Source organism: Notolabrus celidotus, chromosome 24, assembly GCF_009762535.1.
Source record: "Notolabrus celidotus isolate fNotCel1 chromosome 24, fNotCel1.pri, whole genome shotgun sequence".
Lineage (NCBI taxonomy): Eukaryota > Metazoa > Chordata > Actinopteri > Labriformes > Labridae > Notolabrus > Notolabrus celidotus.
In genome coordinates, this window is record NC_048295.1 from 297,667 (window position 1) to 318,360 (window position 20,694).

The 20,694-nt window shown below is 44.6% G+C and overlaps 1 protein-coding gene across 3 annotated transcripts; it reads left to right on the forward strand.

Annotated features, from left to right (window-relative positions):
- Positions 1-5,832: 5,832 nt before the first annotated feature.
- nab1b (NGFI-A binding protein 1b (EGR1 binding protein 1)) lies at positions 5,833-20,459 on the forward strand. 3 transcript variants are annotated; one of them, XM_034677726.1, is made up of 10 exons: positions 5,833-6,302; positions 6,811-6,913; positions 8,574-8,872; positions 12,605-13,407; positions 13,497-13,630; positions 13,776-13,827; positions 14,621-14,740; positions 15,702-15,870; positions 17,559-17,717; positions 17,844-20,459. In XM_034677726.1, exons 4-10 carry the CDS (start codon positions 12,607-12,609, stop codon positions 17,918-17,920), a joined length of 1,512 nt encoding a protein of 503 aa, XP_034533617.1. In that variant the 5' UTR covers positions 5,833-6,302; positions 6,811-6,913; positions 8,574-8,872; positions 12,605-12,606; the 3' UTR covers positions 17,921-20,459. The 3 variants fall into 3 exon arrangements, with proteins under 3 accessions (XP_034533617.1, XP_034533618.1, XP_034533619.1); XM_034677727.1 differs by lacking the exons at positions 5,833-6,302; positions 6,811-6,913 and adding an exon at positions 7,699-7,759; XM_034677728.1 differs by lacking the exons at positions 5,833-6,302; positions 6,811-6,913 and adding an exon at positions 8,459-8,530 and having other exon boundaries at positions 8,716-8,872; positions 17,844-20,109.
- Positions 20,460-20,694: the final 235 nt, after the last annotated feature.

The following is a 20,694-nucleotide window of genomic DNA, read 5'->3' on the forward strand; positions in this document are numbered from 1 at the left end:
TCTCTCTGGCATTTTGCAGCTAAGGTGAACATAGTACGCAGTAATATCCTGAGTTTTGCATGTTTAAAATGTCTCTGATGCAACATTCAGACTGATGGAACAGACTAAAACGTAACTGACCAGTTCAATGATCAACGTTTGTGCAAAGATAATCACTCATCACGTTCTCCTTTCGTTTACCTCTGTGCAGACGGTTCCCTCAGTGGATGATATCTGGTATTTAATTAATGAAGATAAATCTTTATTTCCTCTGTGTGTTCGGCCCCGTCGTTGCCGTGCCGTTATATCGGTGTGTACATTATTTGTGGGCACGTCTCTGCATTAATGTCACCAAGACAAATCCCTGTGCATTCATTGTGCATGTGATTAAAGTGATGCTGGTAGTGATGTGCTGCAGGGACGTGGGCAGGGCGATGTGGGTACTTGTGCGTGAGGAGCCCTAAGTTGCAGAGGTTTTTTTCTAATTGAGTCAGGGACTTATGCTGGCAAAGGTAGGCGTGTGAGTGGGGGGGAGACTAATCCCAAGCTGCTGTTGTTTTTCGTGCCTGCTGGCTCAAGATCAAAAACTTAACAGCAATAATCATGCAAAATGTGTGGCTTCACTTCAAAGCTTGCCTCAACTTTGCTCACACCCTTAGCTCGCATTGTTTCATCATTTTCCTACCAGTTTGCTTCTTCTCTTCTCTGCCTCTCCTGCAAGGGTTCTTTCCCCTGTTCATCTTTTGTCACATATCAGCATGTCAGTCCGAGAGATTTGAAGGTGATCTGATAGGCAGTTGTGACCTTTCAGAAGCCGCCCAAAATTAATACACTTTACAGATTAATCACACCCTCACATCGGCTCAAAGCTGAGTTGTTTTTTTTTTTCACACCCCACATTGGAGGCCGTCGGTTTCTCTCTGACTGCAGTGTGTGGTCGTGGCGAGGGAGCATCAGCCTCCGCCTGCAGATAGCAGACATGTCAGACGTCAGCAGCACTCTCAGTGTGAAGAAGCCGTGGGCGGCGAGGGTCGCTGAGGCCCATACGTGGCCAAAATGGGCAAATCCCCTCCACGTCAGCCCACGGCCTGTCAGCAGGGACGAACAGAGCTTCACACTGAAGCTTTAAAGGTGCAGCACATTTAAAGACCAGGGAAACCTGCACCGCATTAATGACGCCTCACTCATTGTCTGAACCCACTTTCACTGCTTAAAGATTTGCACTTAAAGTGACCTTTGTCTGTGAGAGAGATAACCTTATCTCTAAAGGTGCATCAGATAAGTTTCTTCTGCGCCTTTTTGCACCAAATTTAAAGTCCTGTTTTGGATATTCCACCATTTATGAGTGCAGGTAAAGGTCACCTCACTTTGAGATATTATGATCTTGGTTTTAGACATCAAACCCAGGATGCTTTTCTATGTTTTGCACATTATGATGCACATATTTTTAATTCTTACATTGTCTTTACAACCCCTACAGAGAGCTCTGCACATGTCTGCTAACTACAGCAGCTTAGCATTGGCTGTTTCAGGAGCCAGAATCAGGATTTGGGAGGATGAGGATGGAGAAGAGGCTTCTAGAAGTGGTAAGACTGGAACAGTTAAAAGTGAATCCCTGTCACATCTAGACTGGAGGTCTTTAGGCTGAAGTGGCTCACATAGTCCACACCTGCAAAGCGCTTACAGACAGTTACGACATTAAGTCGTCAATGCTCCAGACCTGTAGCTGATATTTCCCCTCAGAAACGCTGACTGAACGAGTGATTCAAACTCGTGTTCAAAGACGCATCAACACAAAAGTACGATCGTTGTTTGACACATTTTTACCTTTTTTACAGTCTGCAGTCTTTGTAACCACAAGGCCGCTCTGTCATAGGTTGAGCCCACTTTAGAGCAGATGAGTCAACATGTGTCACGACTATGATAGTACGAGGATTCTACCATTCAACACCACGATTAGCATGTTTCATCACACTGTGAGTAAGAAACGTGCAGCTTCACAGGCGAGGGAAAGGTCGCATCAGATTGATCTTAGAAGTCTCTGTGATTGCTTTTACATTTACATCATGTGTGCAGCTCTCATTGCCCTCCCTGCTCCTGACTCCATGAGTTCATGTTTAGGGGACTTGAAGCAGAATCATGGGAGCTGTAGTTTTAGAAATCTAAATGTCAAAATTTAGATGACAGCATCAGCTGATTTGGACTCACACAGGATGAACGCATGACTTTTGCTGGAGTATTTATTCACAGAGGAATTGATTATCTGACTCAAACTCCCCTGATAACGTTGAAGTCATCAGCAACATAAAATAACTTTGTGATGCGTCCTTCCTTTCAGCTCCTGGACCTGACACATTTCCAGACTGTATCTCAATGCAGGGGATTTCGACTTAAGTAGTAGTAGACGAGTGTGAAGGCAGCAGATTTCCACGCTGGCACATTTGCAGGCTGCAGGGCCCCTATAGCTGTTTCTGCCGTCCACACTCTGCAGTAAAGTTTCACACACATAAACACACTGCAGGAACACTGCAGTCTCTATCTGTATGTCACATAACCTCCGCCTACGCTCACTACGCCCACACACATCCTTGCCCAAAACGCCCACACGAGTGTAATCTGTGTGCAAAGACACATACACACACACACACACACATCGCCCCTATACACACTCCCCACCCACGCAGGCACACACGTGTTCAGTCAGACATAAGCCGCTCATACCATCCCACACTTTCTCAACAGACACAAAGTAAGACTCTGCTAACCAGGGAGCCTGTGCAAACACACCGGCTTCAGCCCGCACACACACACACACACACATTCTCTCAATTCACACAAGCTGTGGCCTCATACGGCATCATAAAACAGAATGTGCTTTAATAGAAAGAAAAACCTGCTCGGCTGCTTTGACTTCTTTCTGGACAGATTTTTTAGATTTCACAACATTTTTTTTTCCTCCCTGTGAAGACACATCCACGCCCGTCTAAAACGTGTCTGCCACCCAAAAATGGCATCACAGCACTGGGTGGAGACGACAATAGGAAGGCACCACACTCCTTTTTCTCTCATTTTCATCTGCAGCTTTTCGGCATCCCAGTCATCCTGTAACCCATATTCCCTCCAAATGAAAAGGGACACTCCATGACAAGCACTACCACCGCCTGGAGACTGAATCATGCCGCTCTGTTGTTCCTCCTTTTTTCTTTTTTTTTTCTCTCCTTGCAAAAGAGGAACTTGGATGAAAAGAGCTGCTTTTTTAGAGCGCAAAGTGTTGAGGATGTGGGTTGGTGGGAAGGGGAGGAGAGGCGAGGGGAGGGAAGGGGAGGGGAGGAGACAGAGGGGAGGGAGAAGGGGAGCAGAGCAGCGTGGGCGTTCTGACAGGGCGAGGGGCTGACAGGCCCAGGCGTGGGCGTGTCATTGAAATGTGTTTCTACTCCGGGGGGGGAAGAAGAAGAAGTTGCAGGGAAAAAGAAAAGGAGAAGAAGAAGAAAAAGAGAGAGAGGCACGCCGCTGCAGAAATTAAACGAACAGGCGTCTCCTGAAAAGTGAAATATGAAGAGGCTCCTTGCCAAATGAGATACATCCACTGTTTGGAGGTTTTGGCGGGGAGGGGAGGACACACACACACAAAAAATAAAAAGTGACGCCTACTCTTTGGGAATGATTGACAGGTCGACATGAAAGCAGATTGCTGCTGTCGTGTGAAAACCTTGTAACTCTTGCTCTTGGCGGTTTTTAATATTTTTAGGACTAAAATGAAGGATGAGGTGGGGGGGAGAAACTGATCAGAAGAATACAAAACAAACTAAAACTGGATTTGTGCTCTTGCAGAGAAATATGTGAATGTATTCACACACTTACAGGGAGGAGGGGAGGTGATGTGAACTTCTGCATGGAAACACTCAGCGGTAATCAAACACCTGTCAGAAAGTTTTGTCTTCCAGAGTTTGGAGTTGTATTCCAGCACATTTAAATCAACACCTCTTACAGGCACTTGATGTTGTTGGTCATCTCTGTGTTTGTTTCTTTACACTACTGAGGCATCCTCTCCAAACTGAGCTCACATTAAGAGACTGAACCCTCAGAGTTCAGCTGAGTCTGCTGGAGCTTGTAATTCCTGCAGGTATCTGGATGTTTCTCAGTGTTTTAGACCTGATGGTGGCGCTACAGAGAAAACCAGAGGCTGTGAAATGTGAATGATTTGTTCTTTTTGCAGCATACATCTTCTTACTTTAACTAATGCATCGCCCGATATGTTGCTTTATTCCTTTAAGACAGGAAAAGCAGCTTTATGTAAATTTCAGGGACTTTTTTGGTGTAACTTTGGCTTCTAAACCTGACTTAACGTTTGTCCTCTGTAAAAACAATCATGTAAATAAATTCTCTGTGCAGAAAAGAGGTGACTGGAGCTTTTAGAAAGAGTGCTGTGGCGTACGATTTTCTAAACTGGGGAACTGGGACTTGTGGGAACAGGCAGCCTGGGTGTCGACCTACCTCACAGTGTGGGTGGACATCCTATTTCCTGCCGGCGCTCTCGGTTTAATTTGTTCTAGTTTGGTTCTTGTTAGATATTGTGTGTGTGTGTGTGTGTGTGTGTAGGTGAGGGGAGGGGGAGGGGAGAGGGAGGACAGATGTGGGTGAAGGTCAGTAGAGAGTGATACTAAACTGATATTCCTTCTTCTCTCTTTTTTAAAGATTTTGATTTGATCCCCGTCTGCTCGGAGGCTGATCCATGGGAGCGCTATAAGAAGGTCATATCTGCATAATAACACACACACACACACACACACACATAGAGAGAGCAGCCAGACATGGATTTAGAGGCTGAAGGTGGGCGGTCAGGAATCCTACCTGCCTACCTGCTCCATGTGTGCGTTTGGAAAACACATCATTACTATTTGCATAAAAGTTTAATCTTTGTGAGACTGAATCTTCTCCACTCAGGAGCTCTCCTCGAAGTACGATGTGGTTTTAATCAGCAACAGAAAGCTTTAAAGTCCCCCTGAGAGACGAAGAAATAGGACATGATGCACCAGGGAAGCTTGGAGCTCAGCGTGGACAGATACAGATTTCATACTGATGAGGACAAAAACTTCAAACTCCTCCACGTTTCACCTTGTTAATTGTGAAGTTATATGATCTAACATCCTTCCTTTTCTCTTGCTTTAGCTGAAGAGTATTTAAATCATTTCTAAAAATCCAGATATGAGCTCAAATCATCACAGAAGTCTCTTCTGGAGCCTGAGAGTGAAGACTTCGTCTTAAATGAAGGTGCCGTGGAGAGGAGAAGGAGATCGTTGAAACCATTCTTTGACTGGAGACAGGGGGAAACTGCTACACCTGGAAGAGATAACTACACAGCTTTGACACTTACTCGTATTAAATGCACACACATGAAGAAAGTTAACTTTTATTATCACAACAAGAAAGCTGCCAGATTCAGAAAGTCTCCAGAGTTTCTGCAGCTGTTTTTCCTGCACAGTAATTTAACATGTCACAGCTCAATGTTCCTTCATCATGTGGTCAAACACATAAAGAAATAAGACACACGTCTGAGGCTCTTTTACCTTGAAGTGTCGGCATGCTATTCCTACAGGAGTTTGCACTCCGGCATAATCTGGAGTTTTACTTTGATATTTGTTTTAGTTTCCTTCTGAAATTAATTAGAGGATCTGAAAAGAAAGCAGTCCCACCCCATCCGCCCCCACACTGACACACACACACACAACACACACATCCTCTGCAAATACTGCTTTTTCTCTTTATTTGAGCTTTTGAAGACACACACTTAACTGCAGCGCTGAGTGTGAATTTGTACTTCTTCTGTGTTTCGTCTGCCGCGTTCGGGGTGTGATGTTGGGGGAGGCTGGAGGGCGGATGGGCGGGGTTGGGAGGTGGGTTCAGTTTGACAGAAGTCACTCTGGTTTGGTCCCGAGGGAGTTAAACTGGTGGCGGCTGGCCTAATTCCCCAAAATAGCTCATTGATGGGGAATCAGACAGAGTGGAAGCGATCGTGTGGAGATTTGATTGGAGCGCTGAGGGCGTCAGGAGAGAGCAGCGTTTACTCCGCTCACTTCTCTGAGCTTCATTTGATCAGTAAATATTGAAGTGGGGAGATTTACCTCCAGTATCTGTGCAGGGATGCTGGCTGTGACCTCTGACCTCTCTCCTTCTTCTTCCTGTTAGATTTGAAAGCTGCTGAAGAAGTAGGTTCAGTGTTTGTAGCAGCAGTCGTATAAAGTATCCTAAACGAGCTGAAGCTGCAGGATTCAGAGAAGAGGAGTGACAGCAGCACCAGCATCAGTGACTGTAGCAGTACAGTAGTAGGTTTAGTGATGTTTAATATTCCTTACAGATGTTAAATCATGTTACACAGTACAGTTTGTAGAGCTCTGAAGAAGTCTTATTTACTATAAACTCTTTATTTTCCAGATAAAGATCCGGTCTCAGTCTGTCTGCTGTCAACGTCACATTTAACACTTTCAGCAGCCGATCAGCCAAAAACAAACCCATGACACACACACACTCACACACTCACATGATAGATCCTGATACACACTTGCCTGTGTAGGAAGCCATTTGCATGCCCCGTCACATCACCTCTGATTGATTACTGGCCTGTTTCACTGACGTGTGTGTGTGTGTGTGTGCTGCTTCAGTGGTTCTATGACACACATGGCACACGTGTCATATTTATTTTATTAATCTCCAAACCCAAGCACTCTCATTTAGATTATTTGCTTTCAAACTACATCTCTAGTCATGATGCATGAGTGTACATTGAGTTAATCTAGAAACATTACTCACTTTTCTTTAACTCATGTGTTGCAGATCTCCAGACTTGCAGGAACAACAACAGGAACAACGTTAGAGCAGAGGTAGAGAGAAACAAGAACATTCACAGAAATGTAGAGGAGTCAGAATAATACTCAAGGTAAGAACAGAAACACTGAACATGGAGTACTCAACTAAATTAACTTTGTGACTGTCCTCTGCTGGTAAAATGCTGCTGTTGCCATTTTGTTATTATTATTATTATTATTACCAATTTATGTAAAAATGTTAAGTATAATAACTCTATGCAGGATTCAGGATAACAAAGATGCATGAGAGAAATGTAGAGTAAATCCACTCACTCATTAAATCAATAATAGATGTAATAATATATAAATAAAGCTTTACATGGATGCATAAGGTCACATGTGTAATAAATGATCATGCACATGTATTTTTGTAGAAAGTTAAACTCCTGCACAGAGGACAAATCTTTATAACGCCTGAATAAAGCAAGAAAAGTCATAATTAATAAGGATAAGAATGAATAATCAAAGAGTCTGTCCTCATGTTCACACAGGAACATGTCCCTAAAAGAAAACCCCACAGCAGCCTCACTTTCCACGGGCTGTTAAACTGCACAAAGATGAATCCTGATCTCTTTTGAGTTTTTTGGTTTTGACAATATTTACAGTTCAGGATCAAATAATGAAATAATCTCCAGCGTAATAATCGAGTTTGGAACATGAAGTGCGCAAACTGCTGTGTCTCTGTGTCTCTGTGGGTGTTGAACCTGCCTGTGTTTGGTATTCCGTGCAGAAAGCCTCCCACGCCCCGTGTGTCCGCCCACGCGCGGATTTGCGTCACGCAGGGAGCAGCGTGGGCGAGAGAGAGAGAGAGAGAGAGAGAGAGAGAGAGAGAGAGAGAGAGAGAGAGAGAGAGAGAGTCTGTGGCAACCGCGCGGAATATCCCACTTTATTCTGCTGCCCACGTGAAGCTGCACAAGGTAAACCCACGACGAGACAGGAAGCTGTTACAAAATAAAAGCATGAGAAATAAGGGAGAGGTGTGAATCAAACCTATTTCAAAGTGGGTTTGCACACAGAGGGAGGCTGCTTCTTTATTGTTATAAATGTTAAAAAATACCTGCAAAGCAAACAATCAGATAATTCAGACAAAACTACATTCTTTGCAATATTAAAAATATATTAATGTATCAGAAAAAACCTCTTGGATGTCAAAGCATGGATCAAAATACTAAATCTGATAACACATCAGTGTGAATGGATGCATAAGTTATTAGTTCTATTTTAACTTTAAATGCAATAATTGATTTTTACTGCTGAAGGTCATTTGTTGCAAAATCATTGTTTTAAAGACATTTTACACACATTAATTAGGTTAAATATTACTAAAACAAGCCATGATCACACCTTTTAATCAACCTTTATATTGAATACAGACTTGATCATTCATGTATGTATGTAGAAGTATAATTAGAGTGTGTTCAGCCTCACTTTTCCTTTAATTTGAGGAAGCAGTGATATTTATAGAGGCTGAAACCCTGCGCGTCATCAGGGCTTTTATTTTGTTCCATGGCCCGGATGCCTGAGTCTGTGAGACTCTGTGTAGCTTGATGACTGAGAATAGTGCAGGGGAGTGGAGAGACGCTGGGAGAGGACTCTAACACTCACACACACTCACACACGCACTCACACACACTTATCATACTCGCACACACACGCAACACACACTCGGAGGAAAAAGGCGCACGAAGGTCAGAAGCGTTTCTCAGATTCTTTTTTTCTTTTCTCTCAAAGAAAGAAAAGTTTCCAGAAAGAGAGGAAGAGGAGAGGAGCGGAGTGTCGCTCGGGCTGAGCACGCAGAGACAAACGGGCGCTCTTTGGGGTTTCGGATTTTTGGTTTTTGGAGATAATTGTTCAGTTTCTGATTTTTTTACAGTTGTCTCATTTTTACGCACGGCGCTCCTCGCGGGGGATCCCTTTTGTTTTCCTTGGCACACATCGTGTCCCAGGCTTTGTGTTGATAAGAAAGAAGGAGACAGAACAAGAAGACAATCTGGACCAAGGAGGACCAAAGGGGGCCAAAAACTCACCAGGTAGGCGCAATTAATGAGACATGGAATTAATCCTGCACCTTACCTGCAGCTGCTGCTGCTGCTGCTGCTCTCATCCGCATTTCAAGTCACATTCTGCAGATTAAACAAGCCGGTAGCTCCATAAAACAACCAGGTGTCACTGAAATATGCTCTTTAAATTATATGATGTCTGTAAACTCTGCATGAATATATTAAAACTCTTATTATGTGCACCAAAAGTCTCTGTAGGGAGATTTTAAAAAATAGGATAAAGGAAAATAATTATAAACTCACCTAAAAGCACAAGATATATAGTGTCTCCTGCACAATTACAGCCACTACTGTGCACCATAAATGTTAGTTGTGAGCATAATGAAAGATTCAAAGTGACATGAAAGGTGACATTGTCATCTCAACTCTCTGTTTAGAATAATACTCAACTTACTCTGTGATTATAATCAGAGTATTTCATGAGGCTTCATCACTTCAGGGATGTTTAAATGTTGCTTTTCTTATTTTTAACATTATGTACTTCTTCTGTGTTCCAAATATGAAGACAAGGGACACCTCATTGAAACACACACACATGTGAACACATTGTTCCAGAGTCATGCTGATGATATCAACATTAGAAATTCCTCCTGATTCAGAATGAACTCAAAGTACTCCTCACTTATCTGAGGGGTTGGTCTGCTGAATGGCACTTCACCTGGAAAATTACACATCTGTATCCGGTGTTTGTTTCTGTGTGTATGTGTGCCACAAGTGTGTGTGTGTGTGCCTGTGTGTGTGTGTGCCATTGGTGCCATTGTGCCAGCGCACGCCTCGCTTCTCCAGGTGAAAAGGCGAACTCGCTAAACTCGCTTTTGTGAAGCAGGACTTCAATTAGAGCCTGCCATTCACAGACGCCTGTCACACACACACACACACACACACACACACACACACACACACACACACACACACACACACACACATGTCTGCTGTGATAAACTGGAGTAAGATGGCAGGCTGTTGGATATCAGAGTGTGAGTGCAGCCGGCTGTTGAACTCACAATGAGCATTATTGGAGCTTTTTCTCACGTGAGCTGAGTGAGTCCAGTGTCTGTTTTTAGAAGCAGTGTGGAGCTTTTATAGCTCCTGTGTGTTCGTGATCATTTTAACCTTCAGACACAAGTTCGTCTTGGCAGCTGATGGAGAATCTACCTGCCTACTAGTACATACAAAAGAGTCACACTACAGCTAAATATAGAAATCCACTTTACACATGTATTCTTCTTTAGTGAAGACACAGCAGAGAACACATCGATGACGAGACTGGAAACCTCTCTGAGTTGTGTTTTTGTATCAGAGGCTGCAGCTGAAAAGTCCTTTTGTTGTTTTGAGTAGATTCAGAGTCCACTCTTTGTGAAGCCTCCTTCTTTCAGTCACCCAGAAATCCAAAGCCCAAACATGTTTTATCAGACAGCATGTTTTCAAACCAAAGCATCCAGTCAACAAAGATGTCAAGAAGCCAGGATTAGAGAATCTTTAAACATCTTTTCTTTACTTGAGTATCAAGACTTTGTCTCTTCTACATTTCTATGAATGTTCTCACTACGCTCTACTTTGGTTTGTCTAAGTGGTGTTGCCGTACCTGCACGCTGAGCATCGTCTCCATGGTTGAATGTAGAGCAGACTCTGATCAGATGGTTCGTTTAGTTGAGGTCATGACGGCTACAATTCTCCCCCTGAGCACCACGGCCGTATCTTCAGCTCGTGTTTGAGCTTTTGGAAATGAAGAATGATTCCAGGTGATCATTTCAAAACAAGCTGTCTGTGCTTTGAGCTGCTGCTTTATCCTTCTACTTCAGTGAGAAGAATCAACCTTCTCAGTTACTTGCAGACCAAGATTTGATGCACAAAGTACCCAAACTTTATCTGAACAGTTGAAATCAGATCCATCTTGACCCACTGAATCAGAAAAGTCTAATTGCACTTGAATGCATCAGTGGTATTAATGACATGAATAATAAAACACTCACATGAGTAACTTCACTCAGCATTAGAAGTGCTTTTCTGATTACACTTCTACCACTGGACATGTGTCCAGTCTGAAGTGTTTCTCCGCATGCTGCTCTTTGATTGGTTGATTTGTAGGTCAGTGAATAAGCTTCAGTCAGAGCAGTAATAGTGGTCACAGACAGTCGTAGTATTTGTAGTTTTGGGGCAAATAAAACTCCACATATGGGATCTATTCTGTCACCGTCTGCTCTCAGGCTGCGTTTGTCATTTTCCCGGCTCAGTCAGGGTGAGTCGAGGCTCCCTGCGTTGAGGCTCTCTAGGCCTATTCTGGGCGAGGCGAGCCCACCACCTACACATCCTGCAGGGGTGGAGAGAGGCATGTGGTCCTCCCAGCAACCCGGGCCTGCTGACTGCCACTCCTCTGTTAGCTGGGCCTCCGCAGGGCCTCACATGCACATAGGAAGAGAGGAAAACAAGCCTCTCTAAGACCTCCACTTTAGCTTTTTGTCAAGATAAAGGTGGCAAGTGACACTTCTTTGGCAGCAGCCCGAGTGTCTCTTTTCTTTGTGAGGGATGAGATTGGAGGCAGAGTGAATGACAGCGTCGCTTTCGAGGAGAAATACTAATCTGACAGGCTGACAGGGCAGCAAACAGGCAAACATCCAGGAGAGCTTTATTCACACATGGAATCTGCTCGGCTGCATTTCAAGCTCAAACAGCAGAACCACATGATTCTGTATTTCACTGCTACGTGCACTCAAGCATTAAACTACAGCAGAAACTCCATCAATACTCTACATGCACGGGACACGGAATTAGCTCTGTAAAAAGCATCTTTGTCGTCTTCACCCCATCTTTGTCTTTATCCCACACACGAGGCGTGAATATGCTGAAAACATGCTGATTACTAAACAGGGTTAAAGAAGATCCCACCTGTACCATTCATTCTAAAAATGTCAGGCCCTCATCGTGGCGTACTTCATGGAAAAGTGCTCCATCCAGGCGCCAAATTTAACCTTTTCACGCACCTGCTGAAGCCTGATAAACTGCATTCATGCACCTGCCTGGAGTCTTGTGAACAGTCCAAATATAAGTCATGTATGTTTGGTAGGGAGGAGTTAATGGTAATTTTGGTGCAGAGTGCAGCTTGAATATTTTTAACCCAATGAATCTCTTTTTTTGTCATTTTTCTTAAAGTTTGGCTTAAGACTGGTATCTTTTCTGTTTTTGGCAGAGTCATGAACTCTGATAGTTTTTCTGCTGGTGTTTGTGAATCTACCACCAAAGTAGAAACAAGCCTGAGCTCAGACGCCACGGTGCAAACACAATCCTCTCAGAGTCTCTGTCGAGCAGATTTCTGTCGTTCTTTTTAAAAAAAGAAAGATTCAAGTTCTCACCATTTGGTGCTCAGTGGGAGGATTTCAGGCTCTGCAGTCAGCAAATGACTTCTCTGACATCTCTGCATCTGAAATGTATGAAGGACTTGACTTGAGGATATTCAGTATTAAAGGAGCAGTTTGACATTTTTAAAAATAGAGTAATTTTCTGTAATAAGAAAATGAGCACCAGATTCATGTCTGCAGGGTGAACGTAGAGCCATGTGCCAGAAAGCTTAGCTTAGCAGAGAGAGATGATCCAGGAGAGCAGACAGCTTCGTCTAAAGTGAACAGAATCCTCCAGTCCACCTGTGTTTATCTCATTTCACAGTGAACTTCAGCTCCTGTTGACCCGTTGTGCTTCCTCCCTTAGGTATGGCGGCGGTGTTGCCGAGAACCCTGGGTGAGCTGCAGCTCTACAGGATCCTGCAGCGGGCCAATCTACTCTACTACTACGAGGCCTTCATCCAGCAGGGAGGCGACGACGTGCAGCAGCTGTGCGAGGCCGGCGAGGAGGAGTTCCTGGAGATCATGGCCCTCGTTGGCATGGCCAGCAAGCCGCTGCACGTACGCCGCCTGCAGAAGGCGCTGCGAGACTGGGTCACTAACCCCGCCATCTTCAACCAGCCGCTCACGTCGCTGCCCGTGTGCAGCATCCCCGTCTACAAACTCCCTGAAGGCTCGCCCACACTGCTCAGCGGACAGGATCGATCCAACACCGCCAGTGTCAAGATGCCCAAAGCTGTCGCGGCCGCCTGCTCGGACCCGGGGAAGCTGGACGTGGCGAGGGACAAAGTGTCGGCCGGGTCGCCGCTGCAGGGCAGCAGCGAGGCTCGCTTCTGGTCAGGTCACAGTAACGACAGCGAGCACAGTCTGTCGCCGTCAGACCTCGGCTCCCCGTCATCGCCCAGAGACGCATTAGAGGCTCTGGACGCCGCCGCTGTCCAGTCAGTCCTGGAGTGTGTGGACCGGATGGCACCTGGACTTGCTAAGACAGACCTGTCTGAGGTCAAAGAGCAGCTGAAGAACAACAAGAAACTGGCAAAGATGATCGGACACATCTTTGAAATGAGTGACGATGACCCACGCAGGGAGGAGGAAATCCGTAAATACAGCGCCATTTACGGACGCTTTGACTCCAAGAGGAGGGACGGCAAACACCTGACGCTGCACGAGGTCAATAAAACACTCAAATACATGAATAATCTCAGGTTTATGGTTTCTGTCTTTGTACCTGAACTTAACCCACTCTTTGTGACCTGCAGTTGACGGTGAACGAGGCGGCAGCCCAGCTCTGTATGAGGGACATGGCTCTGCTGACACGTCGAGACGAACTGTTCGGACTCGCCCGCCAGATTTCCAGAGAAGTCACCTACAAGTACACCTACCGCACCAGCAAGTAAGAGCTGCAGCTGAGTCTGTCTTTGTGTTTGATTTTTAAACTTCATCTGAAACGTTCTGAAAAGTGTCGGCAGGAAGAACTGTTAAAGAACTCTGGAGCTCTGAGGTTTGAAGTACTGATCTGTGTTTTCTGATGTCCACAGGTCTCGCTGCGGGGACAGAGATGAGCCGTCACCTAAAAGGATTAAAACAGAGGTGAGTTCATTTGTAGTTATTCTAATAGCTGCAGCTCTGGATAGTAATCTTAGTGATGGTGGATGTCCCTGCTCTCATGTTTCCATACAAACCAACACATTCGAACGTCATGAGTAAGAGAGACTGCAGGTTTACTCTCTAGTTTTATCACTTCATTGAAAATATGATGGAACAACACATCTCTCTGCGATTATCAAGACTTATAAGGACAAACTGAGCCGTGTGCAGTTAATCCAAACCGAACGGACGGGTCAGTAACATCTTTGAACAGAGTACAAAGCCGTCTCTCAGCGCTCCTCTCCTGACACACTCGGCTGACAGTCCGAGCTCTGAATGGTCCCTCTCAGTCTGTGATGGAGAACATGTGGTGGATGCAAACTCTGCAGGGATTTTAAACAAGAAGAAGTGCTGGAGACAAACGGACACCTGCTCAATAAAACTCCTCTGAGCGTCTGGAACAAGAAGAGGGGAATTCCTGCCAGAAATAGAGCGCAGCAGAAGCAGAAAAACTCCCAAGCTTTCCACTTTGTTCTCTGTTATCAGTTACATGTTTGGAAAAAGCTCACTGATGCTTTTTAATTATCTGATGTGATGTGAGAGGTTGCAGTTCACATTTTTCATGTGAAACATTTTCAACAGAGCTTCTCAGACAGATATTAAATGTACATCACTGACCTCAAAGGCTCCTGAAATCTGACTTGTGACCTGCTTCTCTGCTGCTTCTGTTTTGAAGGGAGAAATCTGAAAAGTCTTCTGAAAATGGCAAAATCTATCTGTCTTTTTGGTTCCTCAGGAGAACTTCTTCGACATCCAGGAGGCGCTGCAGGCGATCCACATGAGGCAGGAGATGCTGAGAGAACAGCTGGCCTGCGCCAAGTCGAAAGGAGAAGAGACTGTGGGGCGAAATCTGCAGGTAAGCAGAGGGAATGAGATGAAATGCACAGTAAACACAACAAATACTTCTGTTTTACTTCATATGATGGAAGGCAGCTGATTCCCTCTGGTCCAGTCACAGCACATTAAAACAACAGAGATCAGGCATGATGTGTTTCCAATAATGGAATAAACGAGAGCAGATTGAGAGGATTCCCACCAACACACACACGGAGACAGATTTGCATGTGAGCAGATGTTTGAGACGCAGGATCCAGTTTGATCCCAGTAACGCTCTTTATTGGTTTCCAGTGATTCTGCTGCGGCTTGTTCCTCATTAGAGGCGCGTGTAGGAGGAGAGCTTTATGATAACTCATTACCCAGGAAGCATGTTCATGTGTGTGTGTGTGTCTTCACTGTCAACATGTGTCTAGTCTTTATGTGTGTGTGTGTGTGTGTACGGGCTGCAGATACACTTGTCATCCTGATGTGATTTTTCAGAAATCGCATTCAGCAGAAGAAGAGATTTCATGGCTGCTTTCACACCGCAGGGCCTCTGAACCGCTGCTTATATCAGACGTTTCCCTGTGTGACGATGTGAAGCTCATCCCATAATAATCTGAGCTGACAGTGACGTACAGACTGACAATGAGGCGGCGATATCAACAATGTTTTTATTTCTGCACATTTCTATGAACGTGAAGTGTCAACTGTCAGCCAGACGTCCTCCGTGCTAATGCTCAATGACTTCCATGAAAGTACGGCTGAGCTTCTCCTGCTGAATGGACGTTCACAAGTTGACAATAATTCATTATCTCCCTCTGAGATGAAGCAGAGTACAAATACAAAGTTCAATAAAACCAGAACCTTGATTTATATATGTGCACTCCACTATAGAAGAAGTCAGCTGTTCTACATGTGCTGTTCTCTGCAGCTCGGTGTCTGGACAGGACCTGGTCTCGCTCCTGTGGTTCTTACTCTGAATATTTTGTATCGTACAGATGCAGCTGGAGCGTCTGCTGGCCCGGCAGATGGAGATCCTGCAGGATGCCGCCGTCCAGGAGCGGCTTCAGGCTCTTGACTGGAGGATTCCCCCGGCCGCCTTAAAGTACCTCAACGACGCCCAGAACACCAACGGTACCGCCGCCGACGCCAGCAGAGACAACCAAGGTGAGCATGAGCAGACAGGGAAGCGGACTCAGAATTTGTCTTTGTCATACAGTCCTCCTGATGAGTCAGCACATTTTGGAGAGAAGTTGCAGATTTAATAATAAGAATAGGTGCTCCACAGAGATCCTGAACACACCTGAACATCCTGAACTCACACATGGATCTGTCGTTATTGACTCATCTGCTTTACTTTGAGCTTTTGTTGAGCTGCTTTGCCAAACTGTAATTAGCTCTCTGCTGCCTCTCGTTCCATCAAAGAGGAAACATCCAGCGGTGGTTTGCAGGCTGAAGCCAAATTGTTGCCTATTGTTGTTGTGAAGTGGAACCAGACTGGATCTGAGTTTAATGTGACTTGATGTTTTCTGGAGTGCATCAGAGGATTAATTTCATGTCACAAATGCCACAGGATGGAAACAACACCTATAGGTGCTGATTTTGCCGCCGTGGCAGCTGTCAGTTTTTTGTATTATCTCTGACTCCTCAAACACAGAAGGAAGGAGAAGAAGAAGGAGAAGAGAGGGAGAGATGCATCATTATTCAGGATCTTACTTCTCCTCAGGGCCTCATCTCATTTTCATCCCTTTCCTCACTCACCCACTCCCGACAGCTCATTATATCGCTGTTCCCACAAATCCCACAATGCACCTGTAATTATCACGCCCACGCCTGTTTACCTCCAGCCAGTTGCCTGGAGGGGGGCGTCTCTCTCTCTCTCTGTCTCTCTCTCTACCTCTCTCTGTCCTCCCCCACTTCTTCTCTGTTTTTCTTCCTCGTGTCCCTTTTCTTTCTTTCTCTCTGTCATTTGTCATTCCTTTTCTTCTCCTTCATGTCCTCTAACTGTCCTAACTCCCTCTGATCACACACTTTGATATTTTTATTCATCTCTCCCTGCTGAAGCGTCCCTCTCTTTCTGCTTCGTAGTTTTTCTATTTGCCTTGAACGTATTCTCTCTTTAATGGAAATGATTTCATATTTCTTTCAACTTGACTGAAAAGAGTTAAACTGCGATCATTAAAAAGTTGCCTGTGATGTTAAGCCAGATAAAAACAGGTGTTAGACTCGTGGTAAAACTTCACTTTGAGCTGCTGGATTCTTTTTCTGGCACTTTTCTTTGTTTTTATTGTAAAATAAAATTTGAGACCTGCAGATGCATCCTTGCATCCTTTGCACAGTGTAATAAAGAGTTGATATTTTATTTGATGTAGAAGACAGAACATCAAACCTTAACCTTGTAACCTCATTGGTAAAAAGCCAGAAACCAAAGTATGTGAATCTCCCACCGCTGAGGTGATCAGCTGATTCAGCAGAGAGAAAGAAGCTGAAGACTTTAAAATAATAATATCTGTATGCCGTTATTAAGCTGAGTCTTCCCCCTCTCTGCCTCTCTCTCTTCCTCTCTGACTGCTCTCTCAAAGGGAATAAAAGACAAACACGAGGGATCAGAAGCTTAACTCACACAAACACAGGCTTTGTTACCTCTGGGAATATGGAACATGTTAAACAAAGCCAGTGTTAGAGGAACATCAGGGCGGATGTTTGCACACATCCCTCTGGATCCACTCTGTTCTTCTTCCTCCTGATGATACACGTGTTTGATTCTCATATTTTATCCATAAATGATCAATGAATGAAAGATCTGAGAGTAACTCTGTTTGTTTCTTCTCTTTCTGTCTCCGTCTCGCCACTAGACGAACGACCAATCAACTTGCGGGTTGTTAGTCAGAACATGCAGGAAGGCGACCTCCCATTGGGCAAGCAGCTAGCCAATGAACTGAAGCGCCATCATAACCACAGCAACAACAACAACAACAACAACAACACAGACGAGACCAAAACACCAGCATCAGGTTAGTGCTGTGAGACGGTCAGCTGGAGTGAGGGGCGGGTTCAGGAACACTTGGGACAGGAGCAGATGAGTGACTGCTTCATGTGTTTCTACATGCTGATGATCCTCTGTTTATCTGTGTCTGCAGAAAACGGGACATCGCAGCGAGCGTCCAACAACACAGAGAAGAAGACCATCAAATCAGAGCCGGAAGACTCCACATAGTGCCTTCCGCCTCGCACCACCACCACCACCACCACCACCCTCTGCCCACCTAGTACCCAACCCTCAATTCATTCTACTCACACTTGACAGTATGCAGTTCTCCATCAATAGATACTAAGCAAGCACAGCCACAGTAGAGCCTTAACAACCAATGTTGCCTCATGAATAGCATTTATTTTTCTTTGACTTTGTCTTTTCGTTGAAGAGTTATTTGCCAAAGCACCTAGAGAGCGTGTGGAGAAGCCCTCAGTGCTCTGCAGGTCTTTGTCTGTTGATTCATTGTACACGTTGGGTCTACATGTAATTTAAGAGTGATCTGTTGCAGACGTTCGTCTACTCTTTACCTCTGCCTGGGCGGGATTTCTGTTGCTTCCTTTGACAGCCAGGTTTCAGGCTGTGACGCCGGGGCTGAGTCTTAACTCAAAAGTAGATTCAGAGACATTGCTGCGCGTCCTCACTGTGGAAGGATAGTTCAACATTTACAGAGGTGCTCTGAGGGGGGCAAGGCCGTCACTTTGGTATTGACTGAAAACTCCTGATAACAATTGTATAAAGACTTTGATGCACTTTAGAAGACTTCAGTGATCCTTTGACTTAGTGCCACCACGAGGGGAAATATCTCAACATACACATCCTCGTTCGTTTGAATCCTCAGCTTTTAAGTCCAGCGCCAACACAAGGTAGAAATATGTGGCTTCGAGTGAACCTAAGGAGTATTCACGCCATGCAGTGTGCACGCTATGTTGTGCTGCAGGATCAGAAATATTAGCATTTAGCTTTAAAGCCATGCAAGCACAGTCTGATAGAGCTGCTAGCTAATGAATTTGTTCTGCAGATTTGGAACCTTTTAAGCGTTGATGTCCAAAACTTCCACCGTCTGTTTCCATGACTTGAAATGACCGGTCCAATCCTCTCGCAGCCTCTTCCCCGTCCATCAGCTCCGGTCTCCTGAGCCTCTGTGACTCTCCCAGATCTAACCCAGGTGTCTGCGTCTGTTCTGTAACTCCAACAAATGTTTTAAAGTACTGTAGGGAGAAAGAGTTGGGATTCAGCCCCTGGTGCAAGTTCATTTTTTTGTTGTTCACTTCAAATGATAAAACAGGAGAGGTGGGATCGGTCCCTCCTCCCTCGCTCTTGTCTTGTGTATATTTATGAGAGGTAATATAAAAAGAGGATGTATAGGAGCTGTTGTGGAGGAACAGCAGGGGACCTCTGTCATTCGTCTTGGCAGGATGGCTGGGCTGGCATGCCGGAGGCCGAGCTAATTGGTTCATTTCACTTTGTAATTTAGCAAAACGCTGCTGTTGATCTGAAACCACGCATCTGCAAACGGGGAGTATTTCAGGAATAAAGCCTCTGTATTTTGAAGAAATGCTCCAACAAGCTTTCAGCAGACCCCACAGGTCGTAAATCCTCTAAATTTGTTTTTAACTCTAGACTGGATTAAATATTAAAGAGTGCAGGCATGTGGTTTCTCAACAGCAGCAGCAGCTAAAAGCTGAGTTCCTGTTTCTTGCTGCTCTTGGTGGAGCAGCAGCCCGGGGTCTGTAAATAGTTCTGTGATAACAAATAGTGCTAGCCTAATCTCTCAACCAGGGTTTTCCTTTGTCAAGTGTAACTTTGCTGTAGATTTTCAGTGTCAATACAGTGTTTATGTATGTAGAGCAAAAAGAAAAAAGAAAACTTAAGTGTCACTGAGGAAAAAATACAACGTGTGAAAGTGTCTGGTGTATAAAAACATGCTTTACATGATGAAATGTTGATTAGCCTTAGCTCTTAACAGTGTTTAACCCACCTGTGATGGCCATCAGTGCATATTTCAACATGTGTTTTTGCTGTTTAGAGGTAAATACATAAATAAGTGTTCACTGTGTTTTTATGTGTAAATACGTCTGTTTGGTCCCAGATGATAATAATAATAATAATGTTCAGAGGATTCGCTCTCACGGCCCTCTCCCCCTCTCCCCCTCTCCCCTGCAGATAGTTTAGTCTCACTCAGCGTATTGACAGACCAATGCAATATTTATGTAAGTAATAAGTCTATTTGCATACTCTGTGGATCCATCATGTGTTCTTTGCTCAGTAACTGTGTGTCCGTCATGATTTCAGGGTGGATCTGACCAACAGCTTAGGAAATGTTTCTGTTGTCTCACTCTGTCCTTAAATTTAAAGACAAGAGATCTTTTAAAGAAGTTCACGAGCTGGTTTTATTTCAAGCAACTGTTACGGCAAGAAGCTAGGAGTTCTTAAAGTCCAGTTTATCAAATCTAAACTCGCCTGGAGATGAAGCCATCGAGGTCCGGAGACGAGACCGACCTTTAGTCTCGGGCCTGATGGGCTCACATACCGCCGGCCCTGTCAGCGTGACTGTTGTACGATGTTTCTGAGAATATGGCTGCCGTCTCACCGATCACTGTTCTCCTCACTGTTTATTGTAAAGTGATAGATTAGGCTTCACCTAGTTATGCACCTGTTTTTTAAACACTAATATATTTTATTTGTTATACAGCACATAAACATTAAACTTTATTTTTTTGAACTCTATTGTGAGGTGCGTTCTGTGATCAATGTCGTGCTGTCCTGACCTGCCATGAGTGTTTGCATCAGAGTATTTAAACTGTGATGGGCTCAAAACTACAAATTAATATTATCCAGTTAAAGGTACAGTAGCTTCTGCATTTAGTCCAAAATGCACCAATAGGAAGAAGAAGAAGAAGAGTGGGTGTTGTTGAAGTTTTTGCAGCTTCTTGTCCTCAAAGGCCACCGTCCCTCCA

Coding starts and splice junctions, on each gene's coding strand:
- nab1b (XM_034677726.1), top strand. CDS start 12,607: ATGGCGGCGGTGTTGCCGAGAACCCTGGGTGAGCTGCAGCTCTACAGG. Junction 13,408..13,496: donor AACACCTGACGCTGCACGAG/GTCAATAAAACA, acceptor TGTGACCTGCAG/TTGACGGTGAACGAGGCGGC. Junction 14,741..15,701: donor CTGTGGGGCGAAATCTGCAG/GTAAGCAGAGGG, acceptor TGTATCGTACAG/ATGCAGCTGGAGCGTCTGCT.